General features: G+C 41.9%; 1 protein-coding gene across 2 annotated transcripts in view; it reads left to right on the top strand.

The window, feature by feature from the left end:
• The window catches only part of TBCK (TBC1 domain containing kinase), a 436,713-nt gene that overhangs the window by 167,960 nt on the left and 243,499 nt on the right, over positions 1 to 25,254 (top strand). For both annotated transcript variants that reach the window (XM_030190773.1, XM_030190774.1), the window contains 2 exons: positions 461 to 511; positions 11,562 to 11,645. In XM_030190773.1, the coding sequence (XP_030046633.1) occupies positions 461 to 511; positions 11,562 to 11,645 (135 nt within the window). The remainder of the gene's footprint in view (positions 1 to 460; positions 512 to 11,561; positions 11,646 to 25,254) is intronic.

Raw genomic sequence — 25,254 nt, 5'->3', positions numbered from 1 at the left:
CTTTTATATAGAGAGATTTTAGGGATCCACTGGGTATGGACATGGTACTGGGCTCAAAAGACCATCTGACTCAGCATGGCTTATCTTATTCTCTTAAAAGTGTTCACAGGGGGAGGATCTGATGATAAAATTAGGATTCATAGGATATGTTCATAGTAATCTGGCACCAGTTTTGCTATTCCCCAGAGATGCCTTCAGAGCTCCACCTAAACACTGAGCTCTGACACAGATAAAATTAGTGGAACTACTGTCAGCAGAGAATCTCCTGTGAAATACTTGCCTCAGCTTTTCCCCCCACCTTTCAGGTTGCTCTGATTGTCAGAGCTTGTTTGGGTAACTGTTTCAAGTGCAAAGATATCATAATGATAGTAAAGATCATCATCTGATTTCAGTTGTGTAGGTCTTGATAGATTGCCTGGGATAATCTGAAGTTTGTGTGCTCTTTTTTTTTTCTCAATAGGTCTTGACTCTCTCTGTGCACCATTCTTGTACTTGAATTTTAACAATGAAGGTAAGCACACTCTGCAATAGTTGTATATCTCCCTTACCCTCTTACAATAGAGAGATTCACAGCAGGCACTGTCTGCTGCAAACTTGAGTTTACAAAAAGAAAAGACAAACAATCCCACAGAAATCAGCACAAGCAAGCCAAAGGGTGGAAATGACCAAAGCGATCAAGTCAAGAACAGCTGGTGAGTCTTTTTTATATAGTCACTTGGAGTCAGCACAATCAAAACAATGGACACAATATTGTTGTCCTCCCCTCCCATTGTTCAACATTCGCTGAAGCGTGGATTCATTGTTTTTTTTTTTAAATTTATATATTCATTTACATATGTATTTTTGTTTGTTAAGGATTCCTGACGAAAGCATAGGCCAAAACACGGACCGTATATAGTCCACGCTCCAGTGAATGTTTTTCCATTGATTTGATTGTACTGACTCCCAGTGAATATATAATAAAGACTCGCCAGGTGTTCTTGACTCCATCGCTTTGGTCATTCCCACCCTTTGGCTTGTTTCTGAAAACTTGAGTTTCACATATCCATATAATGTTTTGGGTCTGTTTTAAACAACAGCAACAAAACACAGAGGGGAGGGAATCCAAAGGCGAATGCAAACAACAAACAGAAGCACTAGGAGACTTTAATAAATGGTGCAATTTAGAAGTCAGTAAATAAAAACAAATAGAGACTCATCACTTTGTACATATTAACAGTTGCTGGAAGTGATTATAACAGAGTCAGTGATAATGTATTGCTTTATATCTCTTTCTCTCTGTTACTGGAAGCTTCCTTTCCTTTTTTTGTACTGATACCAGAGCTGGGAGCCCATTGTATAAAGGCACATACATAGTGGTGTGCTGGAGCTGGCTCACACTGACTCACAAGAGACAGTTGTAAACCTTTCATGAATTTTTTGAGCTGGTTGTTAAACCCTCCAGGTCAGCTCATGCAGCAAGAAGAGAAGGAAACGGATTGCTGCACTGCAGGTCACTTCCTCCTCCTGCGCCGGCTTAGACCCAACTGTTTATATGAACCACGATCCTGCGTTTCACATAAACAGTCGGGTCTAAGCTGGCACAGGAATAGAAAGTGACATTTAGTGGCCTATTGTGCATTGGGGGCTTGAGGGAGGAGAAGAAAGTGAGCAGAGCTACTGCCCTTACTGAAAATGAGACGGGGCCAGAAAAAAAGTGAGTGTGCAATGGAGTATTGGGGCAGAGTCAGGGCCTGTTTTAGACAGGATGGGCCCAGGGCAGAAATTAAGGATGGGGCCCCCTCCCTCAGTCTCCCCATCCACTATTGATGCCACACACAAAACAACTTTAAATGACGTCTTCACACACAAAATACAGGCAGTCCTTCACCAAATACAGAACAAGGCATCAGAAATTAGAAATAGAAGTATGAACACCAAAATTGAAACATGGCAAGTACTTCAATGTTGAAGAAATGAAAACAGAAATGCACTTCCTTTTTGTATTGAACTGAATTGGTAACTTCACAACTTTGGGCTCAGATCCCCCAAAATACCACCTCCTCTGATCAGGCAGCCAGAGTTCTCCAAACTGTGCAGCTGGTGGCTCTGGTCCTCAAGCTGTTGTTGCTGTCATTGCTGCCCCCCCCCCCCCCCCCATGCATGCTCAGTTTTCATGTATGCAGAAAAAACAAGTATTCACGGATGTGGGTCAGCAGTGGCGGCAGCAGCTCAGGGACACTGCTACTGACTGCAGAGCTTGGAAGAGTTCTGGCTGTCTGTGCAGTAAAGGAAGAGAAAATCAATAAATTCAAAATAAAACACATTTTTCTACCTTTGTTATCTGGACATTTTCTCTTTCTGTCATGTTTGTCTCAGTTTCTCCATCTGTTTTCTGCTAATTCTCTTTCCAGCGACTTTGTCCATTTTGTTTTTTTCTTCTCTCTTTCCTGTCTTATTCCATTCCTTCACTACACCTGCCTCTGACATATTGATCCTTCCCATATCTATCTTATCTCCCTTTTTTCTTTTCAGCCTCTATTCACTCAAATTTCATCTTCTTTCAACTTTCCAGTTACCTATTAACTTTCCATATACTTCTCTCATTCCCTAGCTGTTCCATTTCCCATCTTCCCCAGCCTGCTATTCCCTTCCATCTTTCATTTATCCTCCATTACTACATTTCTACCTCTGTATTCACTATCCTCTTCTCACTCATTATCTTGTCACCTCTTCTTGGCCTGTCCCACATGGTTCCTTCCACTGCTGTAGCCCAATTCTTCCTCTCCCTATCCCTCCCCCCACCATGGGCTAACATCTCCCTGTCCCTTTTTGTCCACACCCCTATCATATTCCTGTCCCATTTTTCTACCCTCCTGCCTCTCTCTCCCCTCCATTGTCAAATATTGCTCCCACTCTCTTTCCTCCTGTTGTTCCGTCCCCCCCCCCCCCACCACCCTATCCCACATGAGCCATCATTTCTCCCTACCTCATGCTCTCCCTCCCTTCCTTCCCTGGGTCCAACATCTTTCTCTTTCTTCCCAACTGCCCTCCCTTCTAGCATCTCTTCCTCCCTCCCCCACCACTCCCGAGTCCACCATCTTTCCGTCTCTCTTCCTTCCCTCCACCCCATTGCCATCTCGTTCTCTTCCTCCCCCATTCCCAGGCCCATAATTCCTTCCTCCACCATCCTCTTCCCCGGTCTACTTTAATATATCTCGTCCCCCTTCTTTCCACCCAGATCCGAGGTCTCTCTCTCTTCCCTGTCTACCTTATCTTGTGCTTTTGTTGACTGGGGATCGTCGGCGCACCAGTGATTCTGATATGCTGCCTGTGACAGCCATGGTGCTGTTCTCCTGCTGCCGCATTCCAAACAGGAAGTTGTGTTAGAAAGGAATGGAACATGGCAGAGGAACAGCACCGGGGCAGTCTTAGGCAGTGTATCAGAATTGCTGCTGCGCCGACGAGCCCTTGTCAACAAAAACACGAAAGGTACACAGGAAAGGGAGGGAGACCTTGGATCAGGGTGGCAAGAAGGGGGGAAGAAATAGTGGACTGCGGGGGCCCCTTGGAGCTGTGGGGCCCAGGACAGCTGCCCTGTTTGTTCCCCCCCCCCCCCCCCCATTTAATGCCGGCCCTGGGCAGAGTAGAGAGATGAATCATATAGGGGGATGGGGATTGGGGGCAGAGTAAAAAAAGTGAGTGTGCCATGGGGGGGTTATGGGAAGAAAAGAGGGGAGGATGGAATTTGATGTAATGCCTTTCTTTGGTTACAATCAAAGCGGTTTACATATTATATACAGATGCTTATTTTGTACCTGGGCAATGGAAGGTTAAGTGACTTGCCCAGAGTCACAAGGAGATGCAGTGGGAATCGAACCCTGTTCCCCTAGCTCTCAGACCATGAGTCTCCTAAAAAAGGAGGGTGCCTTGGGTTGGGGGAGTTGGGGACATACAAAAGGGGTGAGAGTCCCATGGGGTAGGGGGTGAAGTTTTGAGGCAGACAAAAGGGTGAGTGCGCCCTGGGGTGGGGGTGGAGTTTTGGGGCAGACAAAAGGGTGAGATTGCCATGGGGTGAGGGGTGGAACTTTGGGGCAGACAAAAAAGGTGTGCGCGCCATGGGGTGTGGTTGGGGCAGAGTAAAAGAGTGAATGTGCCATGGGGGATGGTTCCCAGGGTTTCCCTTCTGCATAGCCCTCCTATGAATAAATCTTGGCTGACACCGATGAAGAGCGCTCATGAGACTCAGAAGAGGGTCCACGGTACTTCTACTACTACTACTACTATTTAGCATTTCTATAGCGCTACAAGGCATACGCAGCGCTGCACAAACATAGAAGAAAGACTCCCTGCTCAAAGAGCTTACTTCTTGGAGGAGGAGTCCTCTGGCATCCCATCTGATCCCTCCCCTCCACTGGAAAGGAGGAAGTCTCCACTTGAGAGCCTTTTCTTCCCCTCTTTTGTAAAGTAGATGGCATCTGCAATCCCAGTTTCTTTGGAAGTAAAGGATGGGCCCAGGTCTAAGATGTTCGAAGTCCTGGACTATGACTCTCCTCCTAGAGAGGCTGCGGCTGTCCAACTTCATAAGATCTCACGTGGCATTCAGGTGAAGAACTGGGAGTGATTAGTACTCAGATAAACAGTATAGGCTGTTAATCCTGCTTCCGTAATCTAATACACCAAGAACTGAAAAACAGCCAATCCAAATCCCACAGGGTAATATACAGTGGTCATACAGACAATAGTGTGCACTTGGGAATTACCAGAGCCTTGCTGGTCAGACCTTGGTGAATGCCATGGTTTCTGAGGGTAATTCCCAAGTGCACGCTATTATCTGTATGACCACTCTATATTACCCTTTGGGATTTGGATTGGCTGTTTTTCAGTCCTTGAAGAACTGGGAGTCCCATCTGTTTGTCCCTCTCCTCCCCAAGAAGATTGACACCATGTACCAGATTCAGTCTTCCCCTGGGTTTGATAGCCCCAGTTGCCTCATCGTTCCCTAATGATAGAATCCGTGCTCAAAAGGGCCAGGAGTTCTAGGGAATATGCTTCAGTGCCTCCTGGCAGAGAAGCTAGAACCCTGTATCAGATCTCTATGCTCATCTCCTGTGTCCAATCATACCAGCTTTATATGAGCCTGTACTTGTGGTCCTTGGTTCGTAGTATATGTGATTTAGTAGAGACTCTCCCACTGGAGCAGGCTGAATCTGTTCATGTCATAAGTTCTTGGGCAGGGGCGCCTACCACACTTTTGGTGTGGCCTCTAGGATCTCTTTCCAGAGTATGCTGATACGCAGACTCTCATGGCTGTGGGTCTCTGACTTGATGGTCCAGGGGAACCTTTTTGGAGAGAAGGTGGAGGAGGTCGCTGACCTCATCAAAAAAGGAGGTTTTTTGGTTATTTGAGGAGTCCTTATTACTCAGAGGCAGCCTCAGTAGGTACAGCCACGTGCTTGTTCTTGTCAACAGCTTGTACCTATAGCCTAGATGGCTCCCCAGTCAAAGCAGGAGGCGAGCTTTTACCTGGTTCCAGCAGAGTATAGCCGCTGTCAAAGTGATCATCCTGGGCGACTTGCAGGTCTGGAGGAGGCTGAAGTTTTACCAAGAAAGGTGTGGCCCCTTGTAACCTCCGACTGGTGGGTTCTTCAAATAGCCCATCTCGGTTATGTTCAACATTGGCTTCAGAGACCACCAGATTGCCCACCGAGAGCACATCACCAGCTCTTAGCACAAGCAAATACTTGCAAAGGAACTCTCCACCCTTCTCAAGGCCAATAAGGTTGAACCCAGGAGAAGAAGGGAAGGAGTTCTATTCCAGGTACTTTCTCGTGCAAAAGAAGATGGGGAGGATGCTTCACATTCTAGACCTGAGGGGCTTGAACAAATTCCCTGTCAAAGAAAAGTTCATGATGATTTCCCTGGACACCCTGTTTCCCATACTTCAAGAAAATAATTGGCTATGCTCTCTGGAACGGTACATATACTCGTATCCTAATACTTCCAGCTCACAGAAAGTATCTTCGGTTTTGGCAGGGAGCACGTCACTTCCAGTATCGCGTGTTGACTTTTGGACTAGCATCGGCTCCCAGGGTTTTCACCAAGTGTCTTGAAGTAGTCACTGCTTCGCTACGCAGGCGAGGAGTCCATGTGTACCCCTATCTCAACAACTTTCTGGTGAAGACCACATCATGGGATGGTGCTCAGGAATCCATGTTGAGAACTATTCAGGTGTTAGAGCTACTAGGGTTTGTTTTAAACTACCCCAAGTCTCCTACCTGTCCAATGATTGGAGTTCATTGGAACCCTGCTAGACCCTCGCCAACTTGGGCTTTTCTCCCTGTAGCGCAGGCAGATGCTCTTGTCGCCCTCGCCATTTGCATCTGAGCAGTTTGGCAGGTCATAGCCCGGCAGATGATGAGGTTGTTGGGCTACATGGCCTCTACTGTTCATGTGACACCCACCTAGGGTGGGGAGCTCATTTAGACAGACTTCACGCTCAAGGTACTTGGTTAGCCCAGGAAATAGATCTTCAAATCAACCTTCTGGAGATCCGAGCAATCTGGAACGCTCTAAAGGCTTTCAGGGATCAGCTGAACAACCAAATTGTACTCATTCAAACAGACAATCAGGTTGCCACGTACTACACGAACAAGAATGGGGGCACTGGATCACACCCTCTGTGTCAGGAGGCTGTCTGAATGTAGCATTGGGCACACCAGCACGGGATATTCCTCAAGGCCACTTACCTGGCTGGAAAATTCAACGGCCTGGCCAACAGACTGAGCAGGGTTATGCAACCGCATGAGTGGTCCCTCAGCATGGGCATTCTCCGCGAGATCTTCCAAGCATAGGGTACCGCTTCAGTAGATCTCTTTGCCACTCAGTCCAGTCAGAGTCCCTCAGTTCTGTTCAAGGCTCTAGGCTTATGACAGATTAGCGTTGAAAGCCTTTCTCCTTTATTGGGGGGCAGGACTTTTATATGCATATCTTCCTATTCCTCTTATGGAGAAAACTTTGCTGAACTCAAGCAGGACCTTTGGTGGGACCATGATCTTGATAACTCCCTACTGGATCTGGCAGATCAGGTTCCCTCTTTCTCTGGAGTTATCCTCTGAAGAACCATGGAGATTGGAAGGTGTCCTGACTCTTATCACACAGAACAAGGAATCTGTTCTGCATCCCAACCTCCGGCCCTCACATCCTGGAACTTGATAGCTTAGAATTTGCTTCCTTGCATCTTCCTGAGGGTGTCTCCAGGGTCTTGCTGACTTCAGAAAAGATTCCATTAAGAGGAGGAGGAAGTTTGCCGTCTAGTGTGTGGGCAAGGCCCTAGATCCTTTTTCCTACCCTACACAGACCCTGCTTGAATATCTTCTGCACTTCTCCGAGTCTGGTCTCAAGACCAACTGCGTAAGGGTTTACTTCAGTGCAATTAGTGCTTATCGACATGTAGAGGGTAAGCACATCTCTGGACAGTCTCTAGTTTGCTTCTTGAGAGGCTTGCTGTTGACAAAGCCCCCTGTCAAACCTCCACCTGTGTCATGGGACCTCAACATCATTCTTACCCAGCTGATGAAAGCTCCTAGTGAGTTACATGATTCCTGTCATCTGAAGCACTTTACCTGGAAAGTCATATTTTTTGTGGCTGTTACTTCAGTTCGCAGTGGTGGATGCACCTTATACAAAGTTTTTTCATAACAAAGTAGTCCTCCGCACGCATCCTAAGTTTCTAGCTAAGGTTGTGTCGGAGTTCCATCTGAAACAGTCGATTGTCTTGGCAACATTTTTCCTCCTGACCTCATGCCCATCTTGGCGAAAGCACACCGTACACCTTGGACTACAAGCAAGCATTGATCTTTTACTTGGAGCAGACTAGATCCTATTCACAGTCCACCCAACTTTTTGTTTCTTTTGATCCCAACAAGATGGGGGTCGCCATCGGGAAATGCACCATTTCCAACTGACTGGCAAATTGCATTTCTTTCACTTATGCCCAGGCTGGGCTGACTCTTGAGGGTCATGTCAGAGCTCACAATGATAGATCCATGGCTGCGTCGGTAGCCCATCAGAGGTCAGCCTTCTTTCAAGAAATTTGCAAGGCTGTGACGTGGCCTTCAGTCCACACATTCACATCTCATTACTACCTTGAGCAGGATACCCAACGCAACAGTCGGTTTGGACAGACAGTTCTGCAGAATTTGTTTGGGGTCTAGAGTCCAACTCCACCCTCTTAGGCCTATTGTACATAAGTACATAAGTAGTGCCATACTGGGAAAGACCAAAGGTCCATCTAGCCCAGCATCCTGTCACCGACAGTGGCCAATCCAGGTCAAGGGCACCTGGCACGCTCCCCAAACGTAAAAACATTCCAGACAAGTTATACCTAAAAATGCGGAATTTTTCCAAGTCCATTTAATAGCGGTCTATGGACTTGTCCTTTAGGAATCTATCTAACCCCTTTTTAAACTCCGTCAAGCTAACCGCCCGTACCATGTTCTCCGGCAACGAATTCCAGAGTCTAATTACACGTTGGGTGAAGAAAAATTTTCTCCGATTCGTTTTAAATTTACCACACTGTAGCTTCAACTCATGCCCTCTAGTCCTAGTATTTTTGGATAGCGTGAACAGTCGCTTCACATCCACCCGATCCATTCCACTCATTATTTTATACACTTCTATCATATCTCCCCTCAGCCGTCTCTTCTCCAAGCTGAAAAGCCCTAGCCTTCTCAGCCTCTCTTCATAGGAAAGTCGTCCCATCCCCACTATCATTTTCGTCGCCCTTCGCTGTACCTTTTCCAATTCTACTATATCTTTTTTGAGATACGGAGACCAGTACTGAACACAATACTCATCAGTCCATGTTTTTGTATATGCTCTGCAATTTTATTCTTAATAATAGCCTCCACCATCTTGCCCGGCACCGACGTCAGACTCACCGGTCTATAATTTCCCGGATCTCCTCTGGAACCCTTCTTAAAAATCGGAGTAACATTGGCTACCCTCCAGTCTTCCGGTATTACACTCGATTTTAGGGACAGATTGCATATTTCTAACAGTAGCTCCGCAAGTTCATTTTTTAGTTCTATTAATACTCTGGGATGAATACCATCAGGTCCCGGTGATTTACTACTCTTCAGCTTGCTGAACTGACCCATTACATCCTCCAAGGTTACAGAGAATTTGTTTAGTTTCTCTGACTCCCCCGCTTCAAATATTCTTTCCGGCACCGGTGTCCCCCCCCAAATCCTCCTCGGTGAAGACCGAAGCAAAGAATTCATTTAATTTCTCCGCTACGGCTTTATCCTCCTTGATCGCCCCTTTAACACCATTTTCGTCCAGCGGCCCAACCGACTCTTTGGCCGGTTTCCTGCTTTTAATGTATCTAAAAAAATTTTTACTATGTATTTTTGCTTCCAACGCTAATTTCTTCTCAAAGTCCTTTTTTGCCCTCCTTATCTCCGCTTTGTATTTGGCTTGGCATTCCTTATGATCTATCCTGTTACTTTCAGTTGGTTCTCTTCTCCACTTTCTGAAGGATTGTTTTTTGGCTCTAATGATTTCCTTTATCTTACTGTTTAGCCACGCCGGCTGACGTTTAGTCTTTTTTCCCTTTTTTCTAATACGTAGAATATATTTGTCCTGAACCTCCAGGATGGTGTTTTTAAACAGCATCCACGCCTGATGCAAGTTTTTTACTCTGCGAGCTGCTCCTTTCAGTCTTTTTTTCACCATTTTTCTCATTTTGTCGTAATCACCTTTTCTAAAGTTAAACGCTAGCGTACTTGATTTCCTAGTTTCACTTCCTTCAATGCCAATATCAAAACTGATCATATTATGATCACTGTTATCAAGCGGCCCTCGTATCGTTACCCCCTGCACTAGATCATGAGCACCACTAAGGACTAAGTCTAGTATTTTTCCTTCTCTTGTCGGCTCCTGAACTAGCTGTTCCATGAAGCTGTCCTTGATTTCATCAAGAAATCTTATGTCCCTTGCGTGTACAGATGTTACATTAACCCAGTCTATATGCGGGTAATTGAAATCCCCCATTATTATTGTGTTGCCCAGTTTGTTTGCGTCCCTGATTTCCTTTAACATTTCCGCATCCGTCTGTTCGTCCTGGCCAGGCGGACGGTAGTACACTCCTATCACTATCCTTTTCCCCTTTGCACATGGAATTTCAATCCACAGTGATTCCAAGGAGTGTTTTGTTTCCTGCAGAATTTTCAATCTATTTGATTCAAGGCTCTCGTTAATATACAATGCTACCCCTCCACCAATCCGATTCACCCTATCACTACGATATAATTTGTACCCCGGTATGACAGTGTCCCACTGGTTATCCTCCTTCCACTCAGCTTGCATATAGTTTCAGTTTAATTATTTATATACCCTTGCCTTTGCGAGGTCCAAATGACCACTGGTTGTTGGGTGAGCCTGGTAGCTAGGGACTCGCATCTGTGAGAATTATAGGCCTGCTTGTCCTTGGAGAAAGCGAAGATATTTACCTGTAGCAGGTATTATTCGAGAACAGCAGGCCTTATATTCTCACATACCCTTCCACCTCCCCTTGGAGTTGTCTCCTTTTACTTTATTTTGTACTACTGGTCCCTCTCTCGTGCAGTGGGCGGGAAGGCATTCACAAGCAGTGGAGCACGTCTCGCGCTCAAAGACCTATTTTTAAGTTCATTACAAGCTCCGGACCGGCAACGCGGACTTGCATTACCCGTCTGTAAGAATATAATGCCTGCTGTCCTTGGAGAATACCTGCTTTCTATGTGTCATGAAAATTCAAAAGAAGGCCAAAGAATGGTCTCCATAGTTTAATGGTGAGGTGGGGTTAGGTGTTAAAAGCTAAAAGAGTGTCTTTCAGAAAATGGAAAGTAGGCCTTAATGAAGAAAACAGGGATTAGCACAAGAACTGGCAAGTCAGATGTAAAACCAATAATAATAAGGCAGGTCAAGGATGACTTTGAAAAGAAACTTACTGCAGATGCAGGAAGCAATATTTAAATAAGTACATCTGAGGCAAGGAGCCCATGAGGAAGTTGATTGGACCACTGGGTTACCAAGGGGTGAAAGGAGTGCTTAAGGAGGATAGGGTGATAACAGAAGAGCTAAACCATTTCTTTGTCCTGGTCTTTACTGAGGAGGATGTTGGAGGTCATATCTATACTAGAAATCAAAATTTCCATGATACACGAGGAGGGTGGCCAGCGTAATGCCAACTTTTAAAAAGGGATTCCTGGGGTGATCTGGAATATTATAGATTGGTAAGCCTGATGCCCTGACCTGCCCATGCCCCTAGCGATTTAGTCACGAGACAACTGAGGTGCACAGCTCTATAGAATAGCGCACAGGCAGGTCTATGCATAAGTCTTATTTAATGCCAATTTACATCAAGAATTAATTGTTAATAGGTTGTTAACTAGTTTGCTTGCGGATCTGGGATCTGTTCCCAAATTTGGGTGACCTTTATAGAATCTGGGGGTATGTGGGTTTATAAATTGCATAGAAAATGAAACAAAATTATTGCTCTTTACAACTTCATTCACCTTGTCCAAATTCTGTTTCAGCTCTTGCTTATGCCTGTATGTCTGCTTTCATTCCCAAATACCTGTATAACTTCTTTCTGAAAGACAACTCGCATGTTATTCAAGGTAGGATAACATTTTATTTTTTTTTTGCCTTAGGATATGGTTGAATTAGTCACCAGTGGATTTGGTATCAATAATTCTTGATCTTTCTGGGAGAAGAGAATGATTAAATAATCAGAAAATTTTGCACCTTTAGGCCACTAGTATTTACATTGTGGCTCCTGTCAGATTTCATGTAAATCTGTGAATTTTACTACACACAATGTCACTGACGGGAGGAGGATACCTTGGAAGAGAAATTTTTGTGTCTTCTAGTCTTTGTTGTTGACTTGGTTGAGATCCCTCACTGTACCCCTTCCCTATACACCATCAAAAGCAGCACATCAAGAATATAGGTTTTTGCATTGTTAAGAACTTGGTACATGGCTGAAAAGCTTGCTGCTTTCCCACTGGAACTTGTTAGAGAGTAACTCGCTGCTCTACAGAGCAACACAGGCTAGCAAGGTATGCAGTACTGTGAAACAGGGCCTGAATTTATAAAGGAAGCAAGTTTTGGTGTTTTGGTGCTGCAAACCCTCAGGCAGCACTTCATCTCTTTGAAAAAGCTAGCTTGAAATTTCTCTTTGACTGAATCATAACTGTATTATGGGGAGAAATGAAGAGATGAATTGGGATTTTAAATATAAATAGACTTTAAAAGATTTCACATTGTAAATGGTGTAGTAATGAAGGGGGCTGCTGTTTTTTTAAAGCTGGTAATTTTTTTCTTCTTACATTTTACAAATGTTCTTATGGCAATGTACAGTGATGTAAAAAATTTCACCCCACCCCATGATTTCCCCTATTATTGTATGTGTGTCACACTGAATAGTTGTATTGACAGCTTTTTTCTGCGCGAATAGTCACTACATACGCTACAGGCACTGTATCCTAACTATTTTGGTTATACATATATCTCTAGGAAAGTCATAATCAGGAGTTTCTGACCCCTGAGGCAGGCGTTTGTACGCTGAAACACAGCCCGTGCCGGGTCATTTTCATAATAAAAAGGACTGATTATCTCAATCCTGAAGGCCTAGTGTTGCTTCTTTTCTGTTTCTGTATTATTTTGTATGCTGTTTTACCCTCTCTTTTGTAACTCAGGAAACAAGGTAATGAAATATCAAAGGATTAGAATGCTATTTCTAAAGCTCTGGGACTCCATAGTGAGAACCATTATCTCCAAATGGAGAAGGCTTAGAACAGTGGTGATTCTTTCTAGGAGTGGCTGGCCTGCCTGCCAAAATTACTTCAGGGGCACAGCAGCAAACCATCCCAGAAGAATATCCAAAGAATTGTAGTCCTCTTTTGCCTCAGCTAAGGTCGGTGTTCATGACTCCATAATAAGAAACAGATTGGGCAAAAATAGGATTCATGGGAGAGTAGCAAGGCAGAAACCACTGCTATCCAAGAGTAACATGAATGCTTATCTCATATTTGCAAAAAAAACCCAAACAAACAAAATAACCCCTGGATGATCCCAGGCCTCTTGAGATAGAAGAGTCAAAAGTGGAACTCTTTTTGGACAATACAGGTCCTATTTTATCTGGTGTAAAAAAAAAAAACACATTTTGCCATAAAAACGTTATACCAACAGTCAAACATGGAGGTGGTACTATGATAATGTGAGGATACTTTGCTGTCTCAGGACATGGAAAGCCTGACATTATTGAAGGAACCATGAATTCTGCACTGCACCAGAAAATTTCTTAATGAGAATATCGATCATCTGTTTCTGAGCTAATGCTGAAGCTTAATTGAGTTATGCAGCAAGACAATGATCCAAAACACAAAAGCCAACTGCATCTGAATGGCTGAGGAGAAACAAAATTAAAAGTTTGGGTTGACCTAGTCATTGTCCTGACTTGAGCCCAATGGAAATGCTGTGGCAGGACCTGAAACAAGCAGGTCGTACATGAAAACTTACAAATGTGTCTGAATTAAAGCCGTTCTGCAAAGATGAGTGGACTAAGATTCCTCAACAGTGATGTGAAAGACTGATATCAAATTATAGGAAGCTTTTGATTGCAATTATTGCTGCTAAAGATGATTCACCAGTTACTAAGTTTAGGGGGCATGGGTTTGCATGGGTAATATGAGTGTTGGATAATTTTCTTCCTTAAATAAATGAAGTAATTTAAAAACTGTATTTTGTGTTTACTCATGTTTCCTTTGTCTAATATTAAGTTTTGTTTAAAGATTAGAAACCATTCAGTGTGACATATAAGCAATAATAGGAGAAATTAGGAAGGGAAAAAAATCCTTTCACAACATTGTAGGTACAAATAAAAGAAGAATGGTGAAGAATAACATGTATAAGCAAATATCATCATGGATAACAACAATTTAATTTGCTTTTTTAATAATCTGTTCTCTGGTGGAGTCTTGTGTTTAGCGCTTTTCAGTTTGCAAGGATTACCAATGTTGTTGTCCTAGGAGCGCTGCACCAGATAGTGATATTGTCTGTAACCAAAATATAAATAATACACAAGAAACGAGCATTCTTTTCAGTTCTAAGGAAATTCTTGATCAAGAGTCATGTTATGAAATTCATAAGAGGGGACTGGGGGAAGAGTTAGAATATCAGAAAGGGTGGTAGGTGCACAGAACAGTTTTCCAGCGAAAGTGATCAATGCAAAGAAAACAGTAACAGAATTAAAATGTGCATTGGTTAAGTATAGTTGATTCTTAGTTAAGAAGAAAGGAAAGGAAAGCCAGAAATCATTGGGCTGTCTATTCAACTTGTTTCCTCCTTTCATTACCCTAGGTGTCATTATTGATTCTCGGTTATTCTTTCATGAACAAATTTCTGAGGTCATCAAGCAAGGCTTTTACACTCTTCGTAAACTACACACAATATGGTCCTATTTGGACTTTTCCGTTATACACATTATATTTCATGCTTGTGTTATTTCACAGTTGAATTATTGCAGTATCATCTACGCACGTTGTACCAAATCACAGTTTAAACGTCTTCAGACATTACATAATTCTATTGCACATTTTCTCTGCATTTTCTAAATAGTCGAATCATATCGCTCCTCTATTCAAACGGCTCCATTGATTTCCTTTGCCATATTGGTCTCATTTTAAAATTATCTGTTTTACATATAAGGCCTATCATACTGGCTATTCAATGTTTCTGTCATTTCATACTATTTACACCCCATCTAGATCTCTTCGTTGAGTGGATGCCCATCGTCTGGTTTTACCTGCTCCAAAGTTAGCGCATTTAGAATCCACAAGACATTCTACTTTTTATTTTCTGGCCCCAAAAATATGGAATGATCTCCCGTCGATAATCTGAGGGGAGATGTCATATAAAAATATTCAAAAACCAACTTAAAACATATCTCTACTCGGACATCGGGCAGTGGTGATTCAGTGGCTTAGTCCTTCGCCTACTAAACTGTTTTTAGTTGTATATGGGTCTCATATAGAATGCATGGATTTCTGTTTGGTTGCTTCTTTCCTATCTGAAAATGGCATTTTTTTCTCATTATTGTAATTGTTTTAGAAGTGTGAACCACCTAGACCTATATAATAATTCTCACCTCCAACATTCTGAGGCTGCCTGGAACAGCCAGAGCTGCTCAGGAAAGTGGAGTAGATAAAAGTGATGTCATTCCTGAAGTGCCAGTGAGTGGCTGCTATGACATGCTTCAGGAAGTTCAATAGACAGGCATGGAAGTGAACAAAGCAAGTCTATGGTAAGCAAGGAAGCCCATTAGTTAATCTCTGATTCCACTCCCCAAAGCAGCAGTCATTCCTATACACTCAAAAAAAAAAAAAAAAAAAAGGAAACCTAGAAGCTGCTTCTCATTGCCGTTTTTACAGCTAACTGGACAAAAGGAGGGGAGAGACACACAGACCCTGCAACCGGGAGGGGGGAGGGGGGACCCTGCAACTGGTAAAAAGGGAGGAAAGGATGGAGGGGGGACCCTGCAACTGGGAAAAAGGGAGGAGAGGGATCCTGCAACTGGGAGGAAGGAAGGGAGGGAGGGGGGACACCCCTGCAAATGGGAGACATACCGGGGGGGGGAAGACCCTGGCACTGGGAGAGGGGGGACCCTGGCACATACTCTCATTCTCACACACACACTTGCACCCAGTCTCACTCTCTCTCTGTCACACACTCACACATTCACACTCTCTCAAACATACACACTCCGAGGAAAACCTTGCTAGCGCCCGTTTCCTTTAAAACAGAAACGGGCCTTTTTTACTAGTATTTTAGATTAGGCAGTATAAAAAGTTTTAATTAAACATTACTTCTAATAATCAAGAACACAACCACCATATAATGAAGACTACTTCTTAAACCTACATATGGTTACCCAAATTGTGGTGATAACTGATCTCACTTCTCATAATTATCCTCAATTGTAAGGGCAATAAAAAGTTGCAGAAGAAAAACCCATCTGTCTGCTGTCAAATTCTAAATAGCGTCATGACTCTCAGAACTCATTCTTTATCAGCTATCTGTTTGTGCATTTGTGTACTATTTTCTAAATTTATTTTAATTTTTAATTTTATAGCATATAGCACTTCTGTGTCCAACGGGGTCCCGTTCCGCCAATCCAAAACTTCAGGCTTTGTCAAGGAAATCCATGTCCTTTATGCTTTTATATCTGAAATCAGCCATTCAAAATCCCACGTTAATAAAAGGCAATCATCCTGAAAATTTCTGAAAATTTAAATGTTCACCCGTATGGCTCATTCAAAGTGACTGAGGCTATTGTTTAGTGGATTCACAGCTTTACCCAGGGAAGTTCAATTTTGCAAAATGTTGCCGTGCCCCCAGTGTGATGATTATATAGTTATATTGAGTTCTAACATTACCCCTGTAGTTTTTATCTAAACAAACAGTAATGAGATGCATTCACAATGAAATATGCTTATTTGTGTGGTTGCAGCGTTCTTTCCCCTCGCTTGCCAAATTTCACTAGTGTCTTAAGTATGGCCCCTCTTTTAAAACAGACGCTAATTAAGTCATGACGTCAGCTGTCTCAAGACCACGTTGGAATCTTAAAGGAATACCGCCCATTGTATAGCCGTGTTCAAACCTTTGGTCTCTAATGCTTGCAATTTAAATATCCATCATTGTTCTAGCTGGAGGAGATGCTTTGCTCTATCTCTCCCCTGAAATTAAGATTGACTTGATCTATAACAAAACAACGAAATTGAATACATTAATGTTTAGTGAGCCTGCAATGTACTACCAATGGGTATCCTGCTTGTAATCTATTAACGCAGGATTTGTGTTCCAGCAATCTAATATGTAATTTTCGTGTAGTTTTGCCTACATATTTTCTGTTGCATGGACATTGCAATATGTATATCTCAAAATCTGAGCAACAATTAGTGTTTGACCTAATGAAATATCTTTTTTGGTCAACTGAATTAATAAATTCATCACATTCTAATGTAATATTGCATGTACTACACCCCCTACATTTAAAATGTCCTCAGGGTGTTGTATGTTGTGATTTTAACTGCGTTTGGACTGAGCAGTTCTTTCAGGTTCCGTCTCCAGGAAAAAGCTAAGCGTAAACTGTTCTGTTGAAACAGAGGATGCGTTTGAATAATATCCCAATTTTTCTTAATTATCTTACCCACCTCTTCTCCACCCCTAGCAAATCTTAGTACAAAAATTTCAGGCTTATCTTCTGGCCTCTATGGGTTCTCCAGGTTGCCTGCCATTGAAATTCATTGCTTTCCAGTCTAAGGAGTCTCTGACAACCAGGTGCTACAAGTTTGCAAAGCATCTGAAAGCTCCCCTTCTTCACTGCCTTAATTTTTTTTTGTTCCACCATCTTGGTTCATGGTGTTTTTTTCTACTTGCAGAAGAAAAGTGACACTTTATAGCCTTCTAATCCACCTGGTTTCCCTGCTAGCCAGGGAAGTGAGGAGAGAGAAATAAGGGGAGAGGATTTGAGATCAGGAAAAGCCCACAAAACTGCCAGCCCTGGAAACAACTGCTGAACTTGTAGCAGATGTGCTTTTTCTGTGGGCATGGGACATAGGTGTATAGACTTCTAGATGCTCAAGCAAGGAAAACAGTGGTTGAATATGCAATTTTTTTCTTATCTAAAATTATTGCTGTTCTAAGGTTTATTGCATTAGTTTACAGATCTTTTATTTAAAAAAAAAAAAAAAAGATTAAACGCCATAAATCCTGAAGAACTTTGTGTGCCTGGGTTCTTGTTTCTTTCCAGACAGTGACTTTTTGTTTCTAAATAATCTGAGAGCCTAATGGTATAATTGCAATCATATTGGTTTTTCTTTTCATTTCTTTAAGCTACATTTCATTGTTTTTTTTCTTCCTCTTTTTTTCCTATGTGAGCATTTATGTAATATGAACTAATTTATGTCACACATACATACCAATAAATCAGGTTCCAATAATTGTGCCAGTTATCCACAAAACATGTCGTACATCCACCACTATTTAGGATTAGCAAGTCTTAAACATAAATCAGGTGTTGACCTCTTAACTAACAGACCTCAGCAGCACCACTCCAAGCTCTCAAGTGTTCATTGCTCTAAGCTTTATGTGCTCTCTCATCATCGGTCTTAGAGATATAGATTATATTCATTGAGTTCAAATAAATTCAGTAATACTTTATAATGTGATAGACATGGAGGGGCATAATCGAAAGGGGCGACCAAGTTTTCCTGAGGACTTCCTCGCAGGACGTCCCGGCGAAGCGACAGGGAAACCCGTATTATCGAAACAAGATGGGTGTCCATCTTTCGTTTCGATAATACGGTCGGGGACGCCCAAATCGCGAAATTTAGGTCGACCTTAGAGATGGTCGTCCCCGATTTTTGGCGATAATGGAAACCGAGGACGCCCATCTCAGAAATGACCAAATTCAAGCCCTTTGGTCGTGGGAGGAGCCAGCATTCGTAGTGCACTGGTCCCCCTGACATGCCAAGACACCAATCGGGCACCCTAGGGGGCACTGCAATGGACTTCAGAAATTGCTCCCAGGTGCATAGCTCCCTTACCTTGTGTGCTGAGCCCTCCAAATACCACTCCCCACAACTGTACAGCACTACCATAGCCCTTATTGGTGAAGGGGGGCACCTACATGTGGGTACAGTGGGTTTGTGGTGGGTTTTGATGGGCTCCCATTTACCACCACAAGTGTAAAAGGTAGGGGGGGATGGGCCTGGATCCGCCTGCCTGAAGTGCACTGCACCCACTAAAACTGCTCCAGGCACCTGCATACTGCTGTCATGGAGCTGGGTATGATATTTGAGGCAGGCATAGAGGCTGGAAAAAATATTTTTAAACTATTTTTTGAGGGTGGGAGGGGGTTAGTGACCACTGGGGGAGTAAGGGGAGGTGATCCCCGATTCCCTCCGGTGGTCATCTGTTCATTTAGGGCACATTTTTGTGGCTTGGTCGCAAGAAAAAAAGGACCAGGTAACGTTGTCCAAGTGTTCGTCAGGGACGCCCTTCTTTTTTCCATTATCAGTCGAAGACACCCATGTGTTAGGCATGCCCCAGTCCCGCCTTCGCTACGCCTCCGACACACCCACGTGAACTTTGGTTGTCCCCGCAACGGAAAGCAGATGAGAACGCCCAAAATCGGCTTTCGATTATGCCGATTTGGGCAACCCTGTGAGAAGGACACCCATCTTGCGATTTTTGTCGAAAGATGGGTGCCCTTCTCTTTCAAAAATAAGCCTGATAGTATAATAGACTTAGCTTTCAAAAAGCGTTCCTGAAGAACAAATCAACAAGGGGGCTGTGTTATCCAACACACTCCATGTTTCGCCTCATGGCTTTTTCAAGAATATGCCCCTTATACCGCAGTCATAAAGTCGAGGGGCATTTTCGATATGACGTCTAAATCTGACTTTGGATGTTTTGCAAAAAAACGTCCTCAATCTAAATAGGAAAGGTCATTTTCAAAAAAGAAAAATGTCTTTTTATTTTTTTTTTTTAATTCTGTTTTGAACAAAGTTTTGTGATTTGGACGTTTTGTTTTTGGTCCATTAAAAAAAAAAAAAAAATGTCCAAGTACAAAATGCACAAAATCAAAGCCATTGGGATGTAGAAGGAGCCAGCATTTTTAGTAGACTGGTCCCCCTGACATCCCAGGAAAGGAATAGGGCACCCTAGGGAGCACTGCAGTGGACTTCATAAAATGCTCCCAGGTATACATCTCACCATTGCTTCCTTACCTTGTATGCTGAGCCCCCAAAACCCACTACCCCCAATTGTACACCACTACCATAGCCCTTACATGTGAAGGGGCCACTTATATGTGGGTACAGTGGGTTTCTGGTGAGTTTTGGAGGGCTCATGGTTTCTTCCACAAGTGTAACAGGTAGGGGGGAGGTAGGAGCCTGGGTCCACCTGTCTGCAGTGCACTGCACCCAATACTAGACTTCTCCAGGGACCTACATGCTGTTCTAATGGACCTGAGTATAATATCTGAGGCTGGCAAGTAATATTTTTATCAAATTTTTGTGGAGTGGGAGGGGGTTAGTGACCACTGGGGGAATAAGTGGAGGTCATCCCTGATTCCCTCCAGTGGTAATCTGGTTATTTAGAGCACCTTTTTGTGTCTTGTTTGTTATAGAAACAGGTCTAGCTCAAAACGTCATAGTTTTAGTCCTGGACAGTTTTGTTTTGTTCTATTATGGCTGAAAAACGTCTAAGCCTTAAGGAACGCCTAAGTCCTGGTCTGATCACGCTTATGACACACCCCCTTGAGATCTAGACGCACTTTTGACGGACTTCATAGAAAAACGTCTAAAAATAGGATTTGAAAATACTGATTTGGACATTTTTGTGAGAAAAACATCCAAATGCTGCTTTATGCCTCTTTTTAGATGTTTTTCTGTTTTGAAAATGAGCCCATATGTCTATCATATTACTGAATTTATTTGAACTCAATGAATATAATCTATACCACTAAGACTGATGACAAGAAAGCACATAAAAGCTTAGAGCAATGAACATTCGAGAGCTCGGAGTGATACTGCTGAGGTCTGTTAGTTAAAGAGGTCAACACCTGATATATGTTTGAGACTTGCTAATCCTAAATAGTGGTGGATGTATAACACAATCATAGCAGCCATTTGCAAACCAAAGGAAAGATGCAATATTGCCAAAAACGAAATCCTTCAAGTCCAATGTCCTATATAATAAAAAATAAAAAAAAAAATTTTCAAATATTTAATCAATAAAAAAAATTCAAGGTATAGAATGAGGGAAGTCTTTCTTCTGGCTGTGTTTTGGTCTGTGATGATTAATCTGAAGGCAGTTGATCTGCAGTTTTTGCAGTGGTGTAATTTATGAACATAACCTTAAATCTTATACACACATTTTTTTAAAGTTTTTTTTTCTATGTATACAAGTTTAGTGGTATTTTTTTTTAGGAACCTTTACATAGATATTGCTATAAAGTCAATATAAATGATGAGAGATTTTTAAAAAACACACTATCCAGAAACACTCAACTTCCTATGATAAATAACCACAATGTTCATATACAGTAATATTACTGAAATAAATATGTAGTTTTCCTTTCACACTCTAAGCATTTTACAAGCCACTCATGAGCTAGCTCTGTTTGGGCATGAGCAGTGACTACATAAGCTGGGAGTTGAATGGAGGAGCAACTAACAACATATGCAGTACTTTGTCTCCTGAGCCATAGAATGCAAAGAAAACTTTTCTCCTCATGAAGAAATTACGGGGAATTGGCAGAATGCTGGCTCCTGCGGCCTTTAAATTGGTGGTTCAAAGTTTAATACTGGGGCAACTAGATTACAGTAATACAATCTATCTGTGTTGCCCTAAATTTCTTTAAAAAAAATTGCAGACAATACAGAATATGGGATCCAGATACTTTCAGCGCATATTAATGAGCAGGCTACTCCTTTGCTAATAAATTTACATTGGCTGCTGGTAGAAGCCCAAATCCAGTTTAAATTATGTTATGATTGCTACCACTTTTATATGGCAATGCTCCATTTTATATTTTAGAGCTAACAGGTTTCCCTAATCTTGGTAGGTTAGAGTATCCAGGAACAGTTTTATATTATAATATCCAAGCCCAAAGAATGTTCGTCTGAAGTCTATATTTTCTACTACTTTTCAATTCTTAGCTGCTCATATTTGGAACACTCTACCAGTCCAGATAAGAATCATGACTAGTGATTGTTTACTTAGAAAGTTTTTAAAAACATTTTTGTTTTGAAAGTTTTTATTATGTTAATCATGGTGTCTGGTATTAGAATGTTTTTTTTTTAATTCTCCAGGAACTGTCTGGATTTCTTTAATCTGTAATCTGCATTGGACTTTGAGGTTATTGCGGACTATAAGAATAAATTGTGTTGTATTGTATTTCTTGAAGAGCACAAGGTGTAGACCGCAAGTTTTGCAGTAGTAAAAGACATCAGTGGAGAGCCTGAATCACATGAACCTTATTCGACCACAACATCACCTTGTATTTGTTTCGCTACCGGACTGGGCAAACGCCTTTATGGTTCTATGTAAGCCACATTGAGCCTGCAAATAGGTGGGAAAATGTGGGATACAAATGAAATAAAAAATAAATTATTGCACCTGTTCATATACTGTATACAGCACATGCTGGTGTTCTAATTTCAGATCCTGCCTCAGATGAAATAAATCTTCTTGTCAGCCTGTCAAGATTATTAGTTACACTTTTTCCTGTGATATAAGGTGTAAGGCAGTCAAATATTTAGAGAGGGAGAATATTGAATCGTACCGCATACAGCCCATGGCCTATAATTCTAGCTAATGGTGAACATAAACAGCATGTGTTCATGAAAGATAATGGATCCCATATAGACCTTAAATTAACCATATAATCCCACACTGTAATTATACAGTATTTTACGAGTTTGGCTATTTAAGTACAGATAAAGTTTAATAAGCTGTGATTTATCTATACTGAACTTCCAAAGCCATAAATTTCTGTCTGAAAGAAACTCGCTTTGAAGACATTAATTAACACTCTGCTTGTGATAAGGCACAGCTGAATGTTTGTGATTACTCTGTTTGAAGTTCAGAGATGTTTTGTAAATACAAATGTGGATGCTGGTAGGAGTGAAAAAGCAAAACATTTTTTTTTTTTAGATAATCAAGATTCTGCTCATTAAGGGTAGATTTCCCCATTATATTTTTCCATATTGAATTGGACAGCTAAAGCCTTGTTTATTAATGTTATAGACAGAGATGAGAAATCTTCTTGAAAAGATTTCTGGGTCTTTTTTTTTAATAAATCAGACCATAGGCACCAGCCCAGGCACCACCAATATTTTTAATGATATAGGAGTAAATATCCGCCAGTGGAGAGCATTATTCATGGATATTCAGTGCTGGGCCATGTTCTGGGCTTCAGCACTGAATATCCAGTTTATTCGGTGTCAGCTAAAACATTGCCGGTTAAGTCAATATTCAGAACTTAATTAGCCATGGGTTGCCGCATAAAGATAGGACTGTGTTTTATGCAGTTAACCTGGCTGGTTAAATTCTGAATATTGGCACTTAACTGGCCAGGTGCTCACTCAGTTCCCGGAAAGCCCCCCAAATAGCCACTTTTTCATGTAGGCGCTAACCATTAATTTTCAGCTATGATAACCAGTTAAGTGCCACTGAAAATTAGCAGGTAGCTCCGAACAAGCGATTTAACCAGTAAGCGGCTGTTTCTGGCCGGTAAAATTATTTTTCATATCGACCAGGTAGTTTATAGAGAAAAATTCTCCATGCTGCAGGGCAGCAAAGGAAGGCAGGAAGGAAGTGCTTCTGTTTCCAAGTTACTGCTCTCACCTCCCCCTATAGCCTGTTGGTTGGAATGCCTGACCAGTGGGCTACAGGAGGAAGGAGAACTGTTTTTGCAGCCGATTGGCTGACTTTGTCTGACTAACGAGCTTCAGGGGAGGAGAGAGTTGCTATAACCAAGGGCAGAGCAAGGGGATTAGATTGAGAACAGGAGATGGCATAACATCACAAAGCTGAAGCTGTCCCCCACACACACACACACACCCTTTTTGTTTTTGTTTTTTTTGCACAGCCACCATCTTGGTATACCTAGAACGAAGCAAACAAATCTACAGCTGCTGCATCCATGTTGTTGTTGTTTAGTTGGTAGCATTTTTATTTGAGCTCACTTATATTTTCAAACATGCTGTTTTACACAGCATACGGATGTACACAGAGGAAATGTCAGAGTGGAATAATCTTTCATCGGTTCGAGTAGCAATTTGTTCTAAATCATAATCGTTTTGTCATTTGGAGGGGTTGGTTATAGGGACTCCCTAGCACCCAAGCAGGCATTGTATTCGTGTAGAGATTTTTTCATCTAGTAAAAGGCCACCAAAACAAACACCATTTTATAAGAATCAGGTGCTCAACATTCAGAGTTTCTATTTAATGATTTTTTAAAAACATTAATCAGATTGAAACATGGGAGCATTTAACATCTTTTTTTGTTTTCCTGTGGGTACATTTTAAAAAAATGGTATGTTGGAATTTGCTCCTGTTATTTTGTGGAATGCAGTGGTATATTGTAAAAATGCACTTGATCTTTTTTTAATTACTACTATTTCAAAGACAAATATTGAATAATGAGGGAAGAGCTTCCTTCATGCAGAAGCTCTGCCCAGAGTCCGTCTAATGTTTTCCAGTTATGTTGTATGTATTTAGTTCTTCTTCAAGTCTGGTTCTAAAAGGCTTTATTTATTTATTTTTTTTAATCTTTGACTCTCAGCTGTGTGTTTGTATATAGATCAGTGTGATGTTATTATGCAGGCAAACAATACACCACAAAAATAAAAAATACAATAGCAAGCAGCACACTATTAGCCACTAAGTTTATACAAAGTTAATTATGTTCAATGGAGAATGAATCTATTGCCTTCCTGCTGTGTGAATATTCCATCACAGGTTCCTTCCCTGCCAATCATGGTAATATTTTATTAACACCTATACCAAAAAATCCAAAGAAATCTTCAAACGACGTTACCAACTCCCATCCAGTTGCCTCCATTCCTCTAATCACTAAACTAATGGAGAATAGAGTGACCTCACAACTAAATGAATATATTCAGAAATTTTCTATCCTTCATGAGTCACAATCAGGCTTCCGATCTGCCCACAGCACAGAAACGGTCCTCCTTACTCTAATAACTAAATTCAAACAGGAAATCGCAACCGGAAACAAAATCCTCCTTTTGCAGTTTGATTTGTCAAGCGCTTTTGACATGGTAGATCATAACATTCTTGCTAAACTTTTGGACAAACTTGGAATTGGAGGTAATATTATCAATTGGTTAAAAAACTTCATCACAACCAGGTCTTGTCAAGTTAAAGGAACCACAAATATATCATCCCCATGGTCGTCTGAATGCGGAGTACCACAGGGATCTCCTCTCTCCTCAATACTCTTCAATATCATGATGATCCCCTTGGCCAGATTATTAGCCAAACATGGCCTTAATCCCTTTATATATGCTGATGACATCACCATTTTTATTCCCTTTAAATCAAATTTATCCAAAATCTCTGATAAAATCACTACTTGTATGTCCACCTTGATCTCATGGGCCAATGCCTTTAAGATGAAATTAAATAAAGAAA

This window comes from Microcaecilia unicolor, chromosome 2 (genome assembly GCF_901765095.1).
Source record: "Microcaecilia unicolor chromosome 2, aMicUni1.1, whole genome shotgun sequence".
NCBI classification, from domain to species: domain Eukaryota; kingdom Metazoa; phylum Chordata; class Amphibia; order Gymnophiona; family Siphonopidae; genus Microcaecilia; species Microcaecilia unicolor.
Note: the sequence above shows the minus strand (reverse complement) of the source record. Positions and strands in the feature narration are given on the sequence as shown.